Source organism: Poecilia latipinna, unplaced genomic scaffold (genome assembly GCF_001443285.1).
Source record: "Poecilia latipinna isolate Pla-1442-1.1 unplaced genomic scaffold, P_latipinna-1.0 Scaffold164, whole genome shotgun sequence".
Classification (NCBI taxonomy): domain Eukaryota; kingdom Metazoa; phylum Chordata; class Actinopteri; order Cyprinodontiformes; family Poeciliidae; genus Poecilia; species Poecilia latipinna.
In genome coordinates, this window is record NW_015112780.1 from 465,751 (window position 1) to 482,619 (window position 16,869).

Here is a 16,869-nt window from a genome sequence, read left to right on the forward strand (position 1 = left end):
TGGGCCCCAAATACTCCAGAATTCTATCAGAGGACTCGGGGGGACGAAATTAAAATCTCTCATTTTCTTTCTCCATACAAGGAGCAGATCAATTTCCAGAGATGGGATGGGATATTTTCCTGCCATTGGGCTTCCTCGTCTTTGGCACAGCACCCTGACTGCCTCCCAGCGGGGGGGCCGGGTCTGACTGCACGCATCGCCGGAGAACAGTTACTTCTGCCGCGGCGAGTTTATTTGCGTCTCGCTATGAGAATTGCCATCATTTACCCTTCCCAACATCTCCCAAAACAGAGAAGAGAAATAGACAACCAGGGGAAGCGAGGCAAGCAACAGTAGAGGCGAAATTGATTCTTTTTGATACATGCTGCATGGGGGACATTAGGCACACCTCGTTTGACCAACCTATTTTGAGAAATGAACTGAATAAATTTAGCTTGATGTAATGTATAGGCCTTTTAGAGGCCATCTGCTGCTGTTGTTCTGTGGTTCAACCAAAAAAAAAAAAAAGACTTTGCCCTCAGCAACACAGAGACCAAACAGACATAACAACATTCCTCTTTGCGAGTCGGTAAATTAAAATAAAATAAAATATTGGGCTCATAACTCATTTTGCATAAACACAAAATATGTTAAACATGGCATCAGTCAGAGACCGTTTGAGTCATGAGAGGATGGTTAGAACCTCCAAAACATCAGGAGAACACCTACTGAGCATAGATCCCAACATTTTATATTTGTTTATCAAGATATACGACATCTTCCTTCAAGTCTTCAGAATCCATAATTTAAAAATATGTCAGATTTAGCTTAAAATTTTAATTTGTACTTACTGCTTTCTTAAGTTTGCTTTGCACTGTTTGAGCTGGGGAAAGCTGGTCAGTAGATTTCATTGAATACTCAACATTTTTCAGCGATTGCTTGTTTACCCAGTCAGTTAAATTTGACCTGTTCCTTCTGATCCAACCAAATCTGGACCGAAACAGCAGTAATGGTGGAAGTGGCCCCACAATTCACAATTTGAGACCCCATGCAACTCGGGGCTTACCCTGATTGGATATCTGAAAGGATTGCTGATCAGTTTGTGCACAATAAACCATAACATGCACATTCAGTAAAAACAATCTGCTTATTTGTCACATTTGACACTTTGCTCTTAAAAGTACATGACCTTGTGTTAATAAATCTGCTTTGTCGAGATTTTATGTGATAGACCAACACAGGGCATTGAATAATTGTGACATCAGATGAAAAAATACTTTTCTTTTTCTTTTTTAGAAATAAATGATTTGCTAAGTTAAGAGCAATATACAACTTTTTGGCCCAAACATAGTGTTGGGAGTATCATGCTGTGGGGACTTGGTCATAATTGATGGAAAGATGGATGGGGCTAAAACAGGGCACTACTGAAAGAAAATGACCTGTTAGAAGCCGAAAAAAACTTCAGTCTGGGGAGGACTCCATTGATCATGTCAATCGATCAAAAACATTTTTATGTCGACTCCAGGAGGCTAATTATAAATACGTAGCATATTCTTAAGATTTGTATTTGTGTAGTTGAAGGTGTGATTCTTGCATGAAGCCATAAATGTTTTTTTTTTTTAACTAAATGTTTACCTTACAGGACGTGGCGATGCACATGACAACATTATTTGCACAAGCAGTGCACCAGAGGTCAACACAGGTGTTTATTCAAAGGTTTTTCTGCACAAACAGTGTCACTTCATGACAAATGATTCGTCTGCAATCATTTTTTTCATGTAAGTTTAAAATCCTAAGACATAATGTACAAATCCATTTTCATGATTCTGTACCAGTCGGTCAGTTTTCATGCTGACTTCGGTTTGCACACATTTTGACCCGTCTAACCCGTCCTCTTTCTGTTCTGGGCCTCCAGCCTGTTGCGTCACTGAGCCAGTCGGGACGTAATTAAAGCCACATTGAGAAAGAGTATAAATCCAGCCCCCTGAGTGCAGCTCGGTCCACACACCGGCATGTGCTAGTCCTGAGGTGGATTTTTAAGCCAAGGGGTAAGACAGGGGGAGCTGGAAGTTAAACTGTGACCACTGCAACACTCAGCAACCGCAACCTTAAAACAAAAGTTGGCACAATGGCAGGATTAAAGGTAAGCCACCATTCAGTTACATAAAATGTTTTATTTCTAAATGCACTTTTTCCGTGTTGGGGATTAGTGCTGTGTGCAAGAAAGATTGTGAAATTGGACAACTTAGTTTTCGTGTTGTCCTAAAATTAAAAATATTTAAGTGTCATCATTTCTGTGACAGCAGCCGTCTGAAGGGAGGCGTTCCCTCCAGCCAATCAGAGGGCTGCATTCAGCAGCTGCCCAGATGTGGTCTGAGAGACGCCTTAACAATCTTAACACAAATACAGCTACTATTATCAGTTTTATTTGTATTTGTAAAAAAAAAAGTTTCAGCTTGTTTAAAAGTGATAAGAATTATGTGGACGCCGGTTAAATGATGTTACTTCCTAATCTCCAAAAGTTAATATGTAAGGCACAGTTGAAAGTGCAAAAAACACTCATTTACTTTATGTGGTTATTGAGTAAATTAGAACTTTTTTTTTTTTTTTTTTTTTACATTAAACAAGTGGAGCTTCTACCATTTGCCAGTTTTTGACTTGAAGCCAAAATGAATATTCCTGATAGACACAAAGCTACTTTATAAAACAGCAGCGATGTTCCTGAAACAACACCAGGCTTCAGGCACACAAACGCGCACATATGGAAACCATCGCTGTTGCGGAGCAGCAGTGACTCAGCAACAAGCGGTTCACATCATACCAAGTTAGTTTTTTTTTTTTTTTTTTAATTCAATATGATGTTGATCAGAAGATAAGGTAAAAGTTATTGTTTTTAGGGAAAGTTCTGGAGGTTGTTTTGCAGGAGGTATAAAGTAAAACAATACTTTTTTTTTCTTGTATTGTGTATAATTTGTTTTATTTTTCATCTCCGATCAACTGGGCAAAAGTCCAGGTGGTCCTCTTACTCTCACAGCTGTTAAGGGTTTTTTTTTTTTTTTTAAGCAGCAACACTGGTGCTAAGTATTAAAAAATATTTCCACACAAAATATACATATTCCTCCTTCATCATTAAAGAAGTCTCAACATTTAGTTTTTATATATCTCTTCAATTACTCTTTCTTGATCATTTCCTGTTTGTCTTCTCTGTCAGTATTTGACGGGTTTTGGGAATGAGTTCTCCTCTGAAGATCCACGATGTCCTGGATCCTTACCCGAAGGACAGGTACCGCAAACGTTCGGTCTGTTCCTTTAAGATGGCGATCTTAAAGGAGACAAAGCCACAGTTTTTTTTGTTTGTCCAGTCATTCGTCTGCTAAATGACACAGTATGATATCTTCCCACCAAACAAACCATGTGTCAAAAATAATAATAGCCTCTACCTTTCCTGCAATTTGTGATTCTGTGTAATGACTTTTTTTTAAAACCCCATCAAAGCTGTTAAAATGTTAATTAGCAAAAAAAACAAAAATAATCTCAGGTTAAACTTTAGCTCCTGTTTTAGAGAAAACAGTCAATCCTATGCTGACATATTTAACAAAGCGGTTACATTGTGTCCATACAGAACAGTCCTCAGGTCTGTCCTTACGGCCTGTATGCTGAGCAGCTCTCCGGCTCGGCCTTCACCTGTCCTCGTCCAGCCAACAAGAGGAGGTATTTATCAACTTAGCACATTAAATACACTGTAAGAAACATATAAAACATGATTCCCAGGCATTGTGATCAGAGGGGGGCCTTGCACAAATGATGCCTTGAACAAGTGTCATTGTTTTTTCATAAGAAGCAATGAAGAACCTAACAAGAACCTTTAAAATGTTTCTAATGCCGGCATTGTTGTTGTGTTTTCACAAGTGTAACTAGCGATTCGTGTAGCTCAGACAGTGTTTTGAAGAGTCTACGAGTAGTAAATCAGATTTTTGGAATAGTTGAGAGTCAATTGTGAAAACAGTTTACCGCCGAATAGGAATTAGCTGCAGTATACGGCCATATTTACAATTCTTACATGCATAGAAGCAACAGAAAACCCGTTCAAGGTGCAAGTGCGTTTTGTGTGTCCTGGTAACCCCCTGCCCCTGCTGCACTGGGCTAAGAGTCATCTCAACTTTAACCTCAACAAAACTGCTGGTATTCTTACCCTCCTTTTCTTCTACAGCTGGTTGTACCGGATCCTCCCGTCTGTTAAACACAAGCCTTTCACCGCTGTGCCATGTGGGAATCTGACTGAAAACTGGAACGAAGTGGAGCCTGATCCGAACCAGGTACGTCAACTTTAAGCACTTAGAATTTGAACGGAGAATAATTTCATCATCTACAAGACGATCACAGTCATTGAAACAGATTTTTTTTAAAAATGCTCAAAACAACATTGAATTTTAAAAGAGAACTTTCTGACCTTGAGGTTCCTTTGACAGCTGCGTTGGCTGCCGTTCATCATCCCCAAATCGACAGAGAAGAAAGTGGACTTTGTAGCTGTGAGTCTCGTGTTTTTTTTTTTTTTTCTCATTACGGATTTATTTGCTTATTAATTATTAATATTTTTATTAGGAGGGAAGGGGATATTACAAGAGAAATTTTAAACTGCCAATGACACAGTATGCCATGGTACACAGCTTAAATAATAAAGATAGGTGTGGGGGGAGGAGAGGTAGAGGCATCACTCAGTCCGGGAAAAGAGACACGGATTTATCTTCATCGCAGGGAACTTCTCTTCATCAGTAAATCCCTGCTTTTCCTGGATTCTTCAGGGACTTCATACAATCTGCGGCGCAGGAGACGCCAAAACCCGCAACGGCATCGGCATCCACGTGTACACCTGCAACACCTCCATGGTCGACAGGTTAATGAGCGAATAACTTTCACACAGATCTTTTAAACAGATCTGTTTTAGATCACAAAAAGTATCCAGTTAAGGGGTTTTATTAATATTTCAGATCTCCATATATATATATTTTTTGTCTGCTTCAGGTGCTTCAACAACTCAGACGGAGACTTTCTGATTGGTGAGGAAAAAGCTAAGTTTCCTTTTGCTTCAAATTGTATTTTCTCAGTACTTCTCCTCATCGGCCTCTCTCTCTCTCTCTCCAGTCCCGCAGCAGGGCGAGGTCTTGATCACCACAGAGTTCGGGAAGATGATGGTCGAGCCCAACGAGATCTGTGTCATCCAGGTGGGCTTTGAGTTCTCCAGTGCTTTTCCATCTGCTACTGTATTTGCCCCCACTCTCCTCTTACCATATTTAGAAAGCTGTGGTTTGGCACTTTTCAAGAGTGACCTTAAAAGTAGATAATAGTGGAAAGAGGTTTCAGGCTTTGGACGTCAGGATTGTGACTGCGGCACATGTGTTTTTTTGTTTGTTTTTTATTTCCAAACGCAGACGATTAGTCCCCCTCAGCACTGATACAGCCCACATTTGCCACACAACAGCACCGAATCTCCTCTAACTGCCACTTTTCTTGTTTTTATTTTTCCAGCAAGGGATGCGCTTCAGCGTGGATGTGTTCGGAGAAACCAGAGGCTACATCCTTGAGGTGTATGGGGCCCACTTTGAGCTCCCTGACCTGGGGCCTATAGGTTTGTGTTTGGATGATACTCCTAAGTGTAGATAAGGAAGGATGAAAACATACCATACGTGTTCATTCTTCTTTTAAAACCACACACCGGCCACTTTGCCTCGGCTTCCTGAAACGTGCTATTGTTATCTAAATTGTTGACACTTATCTCTTGAAATCATGCTAGCGCAGCAGCTCAGGCTGAACCGCCACAAACTTGGCCATCGGTTAGCTGCTTTCGCCTCAGGCTTTTTGGGGGTTCACGTGCAAATGTATGCGAGCGTCTTTTTGTTTCCTGTACTGTGTACAGGTATTAATGTAAATGTATAGCAATATTCTAATTCTATATAAACAGAATAGCAAAAAAAAGAACAAAAAAATAAAAAAACAACTAGCTCTCACTATAGCAAGAGCTCTTTGACTTGAAAGCAGAAATCAATGCCCACTTTGTCCAATCCCCTTTTTGCTGACAGGTCTGCACTCACTCATCCACCTTTTACTAGTTTAGAGCGCACAGAGAGAGGGATATCGGAGCGTTCTTCTTCTCTTATTTTCTTCAACTCAGCCTACAAGTTTTCTATAAGATTTAGGTTTGGGTATTAGGCTGATTTTGTGTCTGGCGAACTGTTTCCTTATTGATTTGGCTGTGTTATTCTGTTAAGATGACCCGTTTTCAGGGAGTCGAACAGATTTATTTAGATTTAACAGCCCTGGTATTTCAAAGAAACAAGTATCATTAGATCCCAAAGTCTTTTGGAAACAAAACAGGCCCACATCATCATACAGCCTCCACTATGCTTAGTTTCATATTCATTATGGTTTTTTTTTTTTTTTTTTTTTTTTTTTGTTTTTTTTTTTTGCAATGCTTGAACAGAAAGAGCTTTTAAGGGTTCTAAGCATCTAAGGGTTGGTAATGAAACTTAATGAAACCAAGATATAAGTTATTATTTCACTGGCAGTTTAATCTTGAAATCTCATCCGGTCTTGTTTTTTCCACTCCTGATTGCTTTAAACTTAAATAATCACCCTGGCTATAGAAACACTATGAGGAAGTTAAGAAAGCATCCATCTTCTTGCCACCGACAAGAACAATAACATTCTTAAGGTAAATCCACATCTGCTTAGCCTGACAGTTGTACCGTCTTGTCAGGGATACAAATTTAAAGTTTGTAGATACTATTATCAAATTAAACCATTGTTACATTTATTTTTTTTTTTGCAACAATTAATCGGGGTGCCAGCAATCAAAGCAACACATTTGAAGAGGAAAACAAGAGAACGACATGCAGAAAATAACTGAAACAAGCGGGGTCCTTTACAAATAAAGATTGGGTTTATTGTACTCTAAAAGACTGCAGTGTGTCGTTCAAACAATGCATTTCAATTGAGTTAATTTTGACAGTACGATCTATAATTCCAAATAAATATCACAGAATAAATAAGTGTTGCACAGTTTGATGTTTTTCTCTGTAAATGTATTTCTAATGAACCAACTGATATACAATTTGTAGATGCAATCCACACGTACAACATAAACCTTTGAATTTCCTTTACGGCTGCTGGTGTGCCATTCCAAGACCATCAGCCGCCCCTTTAGCAACTTTCTAGAGACACCTATATTTCCCCTATTTCTAAGTAAACATTGACTTGATCTGCAAACACTGGCATGCTTTTTCTATTTTGCACAGCCTGTCTAATGCAGTCATGTATGCATGCTTCGCAGGAGCCAATGGTCTGGCGAACCCAAGAGACTTCCTGTGTCCGGTTGCTTGGTACGAGGACCGCAAAGTGCCCTCTGGCTACACCGTCATCAACAAGTATCAAGGGAAACTGTTTGCCTGCCAGCAGGTACTTATTGTCACATGCGATTCTCCGTGTGCCGCGGCAAGAATTGCCCACGTACACACCGTCTGAGAGCGGACAATCGCTCGTGTTGAACACTTTGCCCTATTACCCTATTTAGGTTTGAGTTTGCTTCAGTAAACACCATCAAAGTGCCACTGTGACTAACAGGAAACGGTCCAAGTGAAGCATGTGATCCATTAGCTGCTCCTGCCGGCTGAATTGCCATCCCTGATGATTTAATATCCAAGCGTTAGCTGTTATCCTTTCACTCGGTTTCCGCCTCGACTCCCTTATGAGTCTTAATCACTTGTAATTAGTTAAGGCATTCTGGTGCCGCAGACGGCGTACCTGCGAGGCTTTGCCTCGCAGGAAAAACCTTTTCACAAGTAAAGCATTAATTTCACCATATTTCACTCAGGAAATGATCCTCCCTCTCCTGAATTTCCCGTTGGGCGAATAATTGGATCGACACATAATGTCTGACAGGACTTTTTTGTTTTGTTTTGTGTGTGTGTTTTTCTTATTTTAGAGGAAAAGGATTTGGGGCTATAATCATGTCAAGCCACTCGGTAATTACCTATACAAACAATATACAAGAGCATGATACTATCTTCTTTTTTTTTTTGAAGCAAAACAGAGCTTTTCTAATTTTTGGAGCCCTTCTCTTCTTCTTGGGGGATTATGTTCTGGGGGTGAGTGAGTGGTGACACTTCGCTCCCAGTTCATTGAAACTGGAGAGTGAGGCTGGAAAACCAAGACGTGGTTGACAGAGGGCCTCATCTCAGGGGAAGATGCTGCCGCTCCTGTCTGGTCCTGCTGTTTTGTTCACCCGCAGAGTGCTAAAATTGCTCAAATTAACTTATTATTTGCTTGACTGGGCCAATATGTTTGTGTTCTGTGTGCATGTGTGTGTGTGCGAAGTTGTTCTCCTTCATTTTTCCTCCTTCCCTCCTCTCCCTCCTTCCTCCCCCCGTCTTTATTTTAATCGAATGTAGGGGAGTTTTCGCAGATGAATGTCCGAGAAATTACCTGCACCAGGGTTTCTCAAAAGGCCATTTTCCACGATAACTGGAGACAATTGGTTGCATAAAGTAACACCTTTTTCTGTTTTTTTTTATATATCTCTTTAGCTATTGTTAGCTACTTATTCTAACTTTTAATTGATTTTGTTTTATTTCAATTTCTTAATTAGAAAAAAAGAAAAACCCCAGCGTATGTGCAGAAACGCCCCGGTGCGCACGCAGGAGCATGGAGGTCAGCCTGGCCGCAGCTTCAGTTGTAATGAACTATATTGATTTCAGAGCTTCTGTTGAATGTCTTTTTCGCAGTGACATTATCAGAACAGAGAAACTATATAAAATTGCTGTGCTTTTAACAATCAAGATAAAGAAATATCTCTACACCCCCACTTGCCGAAGCCCACCCTTCTCCTCCAATAACTGCACCGCGGCGAGCGTCAAAATGCTCAAAGTTTGGGAAAGTTTGATTGTGAAGCCAATTACCCCATAATACCTGGTGCCTCGTTTCACAAAGAACCGGGAGGGGAATGAAAGAGAAGAAAGATTGAAAGAAGCAACACCCTCTTACAATTTTCATTATGGCCATTTTTCCCCCCTCTCTTTATGTCAAGAAGTACTTTTCTTGGAATTTAAGATTACAAAGACATTATTCATTGTTCCCCCCTTCCCCTGTGAAAAGCTCAATTTAACGTCTTTTGTGTTGGTTGCTCAGGTAGGCTTCTCTTATTTTTTTGTTTTGTGCTTTTACACGCAGGATTTCTCTCCATTCAATGTCGTTGCCTGGCACGGGAACTACACACCGTACAAATACAACTTGAAGAACTTCATGGCGATCAACTGTGTGGCCTTTGACCATGCGGTATGTTGGTGACTCAAACAGAGCCCTGGCACTCCGTTTGGGTTTATCCCATTTCCTGACAGAAACATGTATACACTCCTCTCTAGGATCCATCTATCTTCACCGTGCTGACCGCCAAATCCACAAAACCAGGTGTGGCCATTGCCGACTTTGTCATCTTCCCCCCAAGGTGGGGAGTGGCCGACAACACCTTCCGTCCGCCGTATTACCACCGTAAGAACTCAGCACCCACACTTGGTCTGATTGTTTGCGATAACAAATGCTTCCTTCATGAATTATGTACGCCTGCTTTAGCGCGGCAGGGTCACATTTTGCAAATTAATTCGGGTGGAAATGTCACAATGTGCTCTTTCCGAGATATTTTGTGGATTTAAGCAACCCAGCTAGAAGCTAACACATTCATTTACCAGCTAGTGACACACACAGTGTTCCTACCTGGCTGAATGACTCACTTCACACGCCAGGATCTTTTGTCTGCTTTCACCACAGATCTTTAAGGCCATCTAGTGGGGAACCCCGCTCTGTGTTCCTCAACGAGGAGCTGTGTTACACTGCCTCCTGCTTGTTATTTCAGGTAACTGCATGAGTGAGTTCATGGGGCTGATCAAAGGCCATTATGAGGCCAAAGAGGAAGGTTTCCTGCCTGGGGGAGGCAGCCTGCATAGCATGATGACCCCTCACGGCCCGGACGCTGACTGCTTTGAGAAGAACAGCACTGCTGAGCTGAAACCAGAGCGGGTTGCTGAAGGAACCATGGTAAAACTGCATACAGAGGAATTTATATGCATTCAAGATGGGTGGTGATCCTTATGTTGACTATGTCTTTATTTATTCTGGACTTTCTTTAATCCTTAAATAATGTCCTTTAGCAAGTTAAACATTTTCTAAGCAAATTTCTGGCATAATTCTGTTTGGTTATTTGATAAAAATGGTATAGCTCAGTTGAATTTGTGGTTTCTTTGGACAAAGCTTGTTTGAGGTCAGGGCCATTACAGAAGGTTAATGTCCGCCTGCTTTATGCACTGCAGACCCAGGTTAAATATGTAATTGGGGTCTTTTCTGTTGTTCAGAACAATCATTTCCTATAATTTTAACCATCTGGCCCTTAATCTCAGATGGCAGCGTCATGGGGGCTACGTTTATCCGCAGTCCATATCAACATGAACTGAGAGGATACCATCAAGACACAAAGTGTGTCGTTCATACGCAACTTGTTTAGGAATATTTAATCAAGTATTTTTAAGTAGTGCATGCATGTATTTGAATATCCGTGAACTGATCAGTACATATTCAGTATGATTAATTAGATCATATACTGGTGTTCTCTACTCCTTTCAGGCTTTCATGTTCGAGTCCTCCTTCAGCATGGCTGTGACCAAGTGGGGTCTGCAAACGTGCCAGAGACTGGACAAGACTTACTACCAGTGCTGGGAGCCACTGCGCAGCCACTTTAACCCCGACTGGAAGCCAAGGAAGCAGTAGTAAAAAAAAAAACCCCAGCAACTTATACAAAAATTTAGATCAAAATACAGAAGATGATTTTAAAAAAAAATTAAAAAGTGGTTTGTGCAACAACCGAAACTTTTTACTTTTTAAATCACAATTTGCATTCCATGGTGTCATTTTTACTTCTTAAAGTTACAAATTAAAATCATTTGGTGTCATAATACATGCTGGGTAAATGTGCAGAAGAATGAGCTTCCAGCAAAAATGCCTTTTTTAACAAAAACTGTTTGTCACTTTCCCTTATTGTTACAGGTTACTTACAATATGAATTTGATAAAATTACTGATAAACAGCTCTTATTAATGAAACTGTTGTTTCATTAATTCACTTCTTGTGTTTTTGACTTGTAGAACTCTTTTTTTTTTACTTTTCACCACACCACTTCTCCTTTGAAATCAAAGCCACGTAACTGTTGAACAATAATATTTTATTTTATTTTTTTTAATTATAATTACACACAACATTTCGGGGATGTCACAGGAGGAACTTTCTGTACTGAAGCTCAATACGATAAACTGAACTTGCGATTGAGGGTTCCGGCCTTAATCATCTCCTCCTTCTTATCCTGTAAAAGAGACGACAAACAGATGACTGGCTGGTACAGTTTCCATAGCAACAAAGATACATAATTTCCCCCCCACCACTCCACCCCTTCACCTTCTGGACATTTTCCCAACGATGTGCTTTATGAATAAGTATTTTGTGAGTTCAAAGCAGTTTTCTTTTTCCCCTCCACCCAGCAGAGACGAGGGGGAAGAGGCGAGCATGATGGCTCCGGCACAGTGAGACAACGACAGCAAATTTTCGCTGGAACTTCAATTGACTAAGATTTACAGGGTAAATCTCCATGACAATGGGGAGAGAAATGGAAGCGGGGAGATTTCGAACTAAGCATTTATTTTGAATGTAATGCGATCTGTGTCTCAGAAGGAACATTGATTCCGATCGCTTTTTGGTTTGTCTAAAAATATAATTCCCGTGTAGAAACTCAAATTCTACAAAAGGTATGCAGGCAGCAGTAGTGTTCATGTAAACTGTCCGGATGATGGATTTGATTCGTCAGACGTTCTTAGTACGGTAACGTACACAACAAAGTCTCATGCCAACAAAGATAACCAAATTGGTAAAGTAACATGGCAATTAAACATAAATATCAACGGCAAATAACATTTGCACAGCACAAATACTTCATCTTTATATACTGTCCAAGTTAATTTATTCCTTACTTTAAACTCAATATTTTGTTTCGCATATGGCATAAATACATCTTGTATTCATGCATATATCGCATTTTTATTTTAGGAATTTATGTGACAGAAAGCTAAAATAAATAATATGGTAAAAATGTGTTAATGAAATTAATCATAAATTAAAGCAATTTCTATATTTATATCTACAATATTTAAATGAAGCCGTTAACCTTAAAGAATGATGCAGATTATGTTAATATCTAATAAACATTAGACACTTAGGTCCATGGTTGAACTTGTCGGTAAAACATAAAGCAAAGAGAAGGCAGAGGGGCCTCTTGTCTCATACCCTGTCTGTCTTGAAGATGTAGTAGAGGGCAAACAGAGGCACCACTCCAAACATTACACCAAGCAGAGAAGTCTTCTTTGTGGGTCTGAAGTGAGGGTACGGATTGGCTCGTGCGTACACCCACCTCGTCAGGGCAGGGTCTTCCTACAAACACAGACATTTGCAGTGATAAATCAGTTAAAAGAAATATCAGATTAGGATTTACTTAGTCATTTATTTAGTAGACAACAACAGCTTGACTGGTGATGAATTGTAATCAATAAAGTATTTTTTTGAACATGAATGGCAGTAGTCGGAATTATGGGCTCATTTCCCAAATGATTTTGAAACGAAAATTTGTTCTTTTAATATATTATTGTGGGGAAAAAATTGTTTCATGACAACTCCAACTTTTTTTTAGGCCTGTTTTATTTCTGCTGAAAGAAAAATAGTAATCAACACATAAAAACTCAGAGTAAACTTTCTTCAAAAGTAAAAACAATAATAATTATAATTTTAAACAAAATGTGCTTCAACTGAAATAATAATAATAAAAAAAAGAAAATCAAAGATCTTCTTATCAATGTGTTTACAGTCTAAGAATATTTCCAGCTAACTTTCTTCACATTCTTTTTGCAATTTACACACAGGAAATAAATAGTTGGAACCCCTCTGCTAATAATTATGAAGCCCATAAAGGTCACTGAAATAACATGAAACTAGCAAAAAATAAATAAATAAAAAATGACTGAAAATTAACTCATAAATATCAGATGTTGGTTTTAAAATGTGGTTACATAAACCTAGAAAAAAGTAAAAAGAAAAAAAAAAGAAAAAGAAGGAGGCCTGGATAAAAGTAATGCAACCTCTAGAAAAGACTGAAAATAATTTCAACATATAACTGGGATATGTTAAACTGAGGTGTGTCCTATAATTAGCATTACATTGGCTATAAGTTGGTAATGAGTCGGTCTGCCAGTGACAAGTAGTCACTATATTTCTTAGTGACATGTCGTTTATAACATTAAGAAAGGGCCACTGGAAGCGAAGGCTCCAGGAGATTAGAAAGAACAACTTTCTGAAGAAATTTAAACGGGGCCTGCCAAAATGTGCCCGTCAGTTGGAACCCAGCGTTCTGAGGCTAAAAATTAGCATCAATTCTCAGCTTAGCTAACATATAAGAAATAGCATGTGGTTTACTGTCACTGTTATGTTGACCAACGTGAACTGAATCCATTTAGTATGTAAACATAAGTGTGTAAAAACACTTTTGTTTACAGATATTTCATAATTCCTTTTGTTTCTATTGCTTTGTTTATTCATTTGTGATATTTAATTGCTCTTTTCAGTGTTTGGTGCTCATTAGAATTTAAAGTTTATCGATCTTTGACAATGATGTGTTCTTGCATTATCAAGCCATTACCATTATGTTACTTGAAAACGGTCTCAAAACAACAACATTATCATTTATCGCAATAACTTTTGGGAAAATGTAACGGCCAGCAAAATTTGTTGTTATGACAGGATGGTATGAGAGAGATAATCTGTGAAAAAGACCTAGCTTCTTTACCTTTGCCCATGCTAACTAGAAACAACCAATCAGAGCTAGGAGGCGGGTTTTAGCGCTGTCAATCACAATACATATGTTGCTGCTCATCATTGTCCCCCACTTCGTCTCTGCTATGCAGCTGTAGCTAACAGAGAATGTCATGTATGCGCAGGCTAGTTAGCATCACCATAAATGAGAGCGGATAAAACAGTATCCTGTAACAGTAAGTTATTCGTCACATTTAGCAGCATTGATTAAACACGCTTAGAGCTTCATTTAGGCTCTGATTGGTTGGACTTGGTCGGGAGCAGTGCTTTTCTTCAGACTGAAATAGTAGCTCAGGGAGGAGTTGGAGGAAATCAATCTTTTCACAAATTACCTGCCACATAATGTACTGTCACGACATGGTGAGAGTTTTAACAAATATGTTAAACAAAAACCAAACAACAACAACAAACAAACCGTTATATATATATATATATATATATATATATATATATATATATATATATATATATATATAAGTTACATACTGCAGCTTTAAATCAGTTAATTTATGGATCTCGTTCTTTTTCCATTCTATATGGTTGTCTATCGCACGAGATGAAATGACAATAGTCAAATAACCCATATAAACCCATTGAAAATGTTTTTATTTATTTATCTCTGCTCATAATAAATATCTGCTCATACCTCCTTTTCTAACGACGGCCCTCTGAATTACGGCTAGCTTGAAGTTGCTTGGGAAACTTCAACATTCAAACATAATCGTTAGAGCTGCCTTTATAACCATATATAGCAATAGGAAATAAAGACAAAATTAACTCGATACTGAGCACTGTTTGTACAGGTTCGGTCATAACATTTAACCGTCAGTAGCATTTAGCTCTCCTTAAATCAGGGGTGACTTTGGTTGCTAATATGCTAACTTAGCCACTTACAATGAGCTCGGTCCTGTGCGGGTTGTTCAGCTGCAACTGGTACTGCCTCTTTAGGTTGGCCCGCAGTGCTGCCCGCTCCTCCTCTGCACGCCTGTAGTCCGGAGAAAGATTGAAATATTCATTTGGGTCCAGTGTTTTTGGCCGAGTAGCCAAGGGCGCCTCTCGGTAGTCCGCCATGATTGTTTGGTGACGGACGAGAAACGAGAGTATGTAAAATCTCGCGTTGCTAGTCTCGCGTCGTAACCACGACAACGTTCAAAACACCTTTTTTTCCCCTCACAACGTTCAAGTGAGAAGATGAACTCTCCTGAGAAAAATGGAAAAGTACATCTCAAAGAGTCAACGGAGGATGGAGATGGCCTGGAGTGTGCGGACGTTCTAAAAGATGATCAGGGCGTAAAAGAAGGACACGAAGAAGACTTGGAAGCGGCAGAGAAAGCCATCCAGGACCGAGCAGAGGCGGTCGCTTCACTTAATCGGAGGCCCAGCATCACTCACCAACAGCTTTCTGTGTTTGATTTTTTACTGAATTTCCTTTTCCAACACGGCATGATGGGGACTTTGGCGTGTTTTGAAGCGGAATGGTCTGAGCTACTGCAGAAAGGAGAGGTGGATGCGAAGCACATCGACCTGATCCCGAAAGTGTACACTCAGAACCAGCATTTGGCCGGAGAGCTGAAAAACGCTTGGCAGGAGAAGGAGGAGTACAGGCAGGCGGCCGCTGTCGCAGCCGAGGCCCTGCAGAGGGCCAAGAAAGCCAAAGATGCCCACCGGCTGGAGCATCAACGGTTGGTCAGAGAGAAAAACAAACTCATTGAGGACATAAAAAAGCTGAAACTGCAGTGTGAGGGCTACCAGCCTGAAGTAAAGAGGATGAGCGACAAATACCAGGCGTTGTCAAAGCAGGTCCTGCAGGTGGCGCTGGAGAGGGACAAAGCGCTACTCCAGGGGGACAATCAGGCTGCCCGACTGGATGCCGCCTCATCTCAGACCACCAATGAAAGCAATGGTTCATTGAAATAAATCTAACTTCATAACAATGTGCTTTATTCATTATTGGGAATTTTTTTGCATAGGTGACATATAAAGTCGTTGTCGGTTAAAGTTTTCCAATACAGAATATACAATAAATGTAATTATTAATGCAGTGTTTAGAGGAATAATTTTGTTGTCCATCTTGATGCCATGGTTAAAGGTTTACAATCAAAACTTTAAGTTGAAAAAGTTAGAAGAAAACTGTTAGCATTTTCATTTGGTAAGACTTTCAGGTTAATAGTCTGAGAGGAGTTATGCTACAACAAGCTTCTACTGTTTTTTGTTTTGTTTTGTTTGTTTTTTGTTTTGTTTTTTAATAACTACAATCTTTAAAAACCCACGTTAGCAGTAACAGGAACACCATTTCACGAACCTTTACACAATCGCCACACTTTCGGTTACTCAAATAACCTCACAACGACAATAATTAGGAAATGTATTAAACAATTTATCGCAAATGAAAGATAGTATGAATCATGGCCTCTTAAATTTTAACATTAACCAAACACTAAAAAGACATTCACCAAACAAAAAAGAAAACGGAAACAATTACAGGGAACAAAGTTTTGACAAAATAAAAAGCTAAATTTTGCTTTAAAGAAAAAGTTACGTTTTTTGATTTCCTGTATGTAAATCAAGATTAACTGTGTCCATCGTTTCTTTTTATGTTTCACAAACATATTTTGTCTTGTTTTAACAAGTTGAAAAGTTCTGTTTTTAACCACAAGAGGGCGGTAAACATCAAGCTCTGTCTTTTTTTTTACACAGTGGAAAACCCATTCAGAAGTTGCAGCAGCAGAAAAAAAAGACTACATGTAGATTTCAAACGTGATTTCTCTCACATCACTGATGCCTGTAAGACTGTGTGGCTTTGAGTAGAAATACGACTCTGCACAAATACTTTTCAGCTAATATTCCAAAAACAGATCTAAATTACTTTGAGAGGTTTATGAATTTGTTATGAGAATGTTTAACACGGTGTAGTATTCTCCTCCCTGCAGGAGGACCAGGAAT

General features: G+C 39.4%; 3 protein-coding genes across 3 annotated transcripts; 2 read left to right on the top strand and 1 right to left on the bottom strand.

Annotated features, from left to right (window-relative positions):
• The first annotated feature begins 1,966 nt into the window (after positions 1-1,966).
• Positions 1,967-11,117, top strand: hgd (homogentisate 1,2-dioxygenase). Its single transcript, XM_015029829.1, has 14 exons — positions 1,967-2,122; positions 3,191-3,262; positions 3,602-3,690; positions 4,190-4,295; positions 4,449-4,508; positions 4,782-4,873; positions 5,002-5,036; positions 5,122-5,201; positions 5,506-5,605; positions 7,307-7,431; positions 9,202-9,306; positions 9,393-9,519; positions 9,881-10,062; positions 10,645-11,117. The coding sequence occupies exons 1-14, from the start codon at positions 2,108-2,110 to the stop codon at positions 10,786-10,788; spliced, it is 1,332 nt and encodes a 443-aa protein (XP_014885315.1). The 5' UTR covers positions 1,967-2,107; the 3' UTR covers positions 10,789-11,117.
• Positions 11,118-11,222: 105 nt separating this feature from the next.
• On the bottom strand, positions 11,223-15,034 carry ndufb4 (NADH:ubiquinone oxidoreductase subunit B4). The gene is made up of 3 exons (XM_015029832.1): positions 14,821-15,034; positions 12,352-12,495; positions 11,223-11,377 (listed from the first exon to the last, which is right to left on the bottom strand). The coding sequence occupies exons 1-3, from the start codon at positions 14,995-14,997 to the stop codon at positions 11,315-11,317; spliced, it is 384 nt and encodes a 127-aa protein (XP_014885318.1). The 5' UTR covers positions 14,998-15,034; the 3' UTR covers positions 11,223-11,314.
• A 35-nt stretch (positions 15,035-15,069) lies between these two features.
• LOC106945849 (sperm-associated antigen 16 protein-like) lies at positions 15,070-15,860 on the top strand. Its single transcript, XM_015029830.1, has one exon. It carries the CDS (start codon positions 15,118-15,120, stop codon positions 15,841-15,843), a length of 726 nt encoding a protein of 241 aa, XP_014885316.1. The 5' UTR covers positions 15,070-15,117; the 3' UTR covers positions 15,844-15,860.
• The last annotated feature ends 1,009 nt before the right edge of the window (positions 15,861-16,869 follow it).

What these genes read in the sequence shown, in the direction of transcription:
- ndufb4 (XM_015029832.1), bottom strand. Translation starts at nt 14,997, where the DNA reads ATGGCGGACTACCGAGAGGCGCCCTTGGCTACTCGGCCAAAAACACTG. An exon ending in CGCACAGGACCGAGCTCATT is followed by an intron (nt 12,496 to 14,820) that starts GTAAGTGGCTAA and finishes CTGTGTTTGTAG; the next exon opens with GAAGACCCTGCCCTGACGAG. An exon ending in ACATCTTCAAGACAGACAGG is followed by an intron (nt 11,378 to 12,351) that starts GTATGAGACAAG and finishes TCTCTTTTACAG; the next exon opens with GATAAGAAGGAGGAGATGAT.
- hgd (XM_015029829.1), top strand. An exon ending in CCCTGACCTGGGGCCTATAG is followed by an intron (nt 5,606 to 7,306) that starts GTTTGTGTTTGG and finishes CATGCTTCGCAG; the next exon opens with GAGCCAATGGTCTGGCGAAC. An exon ending in CCGTCCGCCGTATTACCACC is followed by an intron (nt 9,520 to 9,880) that starts GTAAGAACTCAG and finishes TTGTTATTTCAG; the next exon opens with GTAACTGCATGAGTGAGTTC.
- LOC106945849 (XM_015029830.1), top strand. Translation starts at nt 15,118, where the DNA reads ATGAACTCTCCTGAGAAAAATGGAAAAGTACATCTCAAAGAGTCAACG.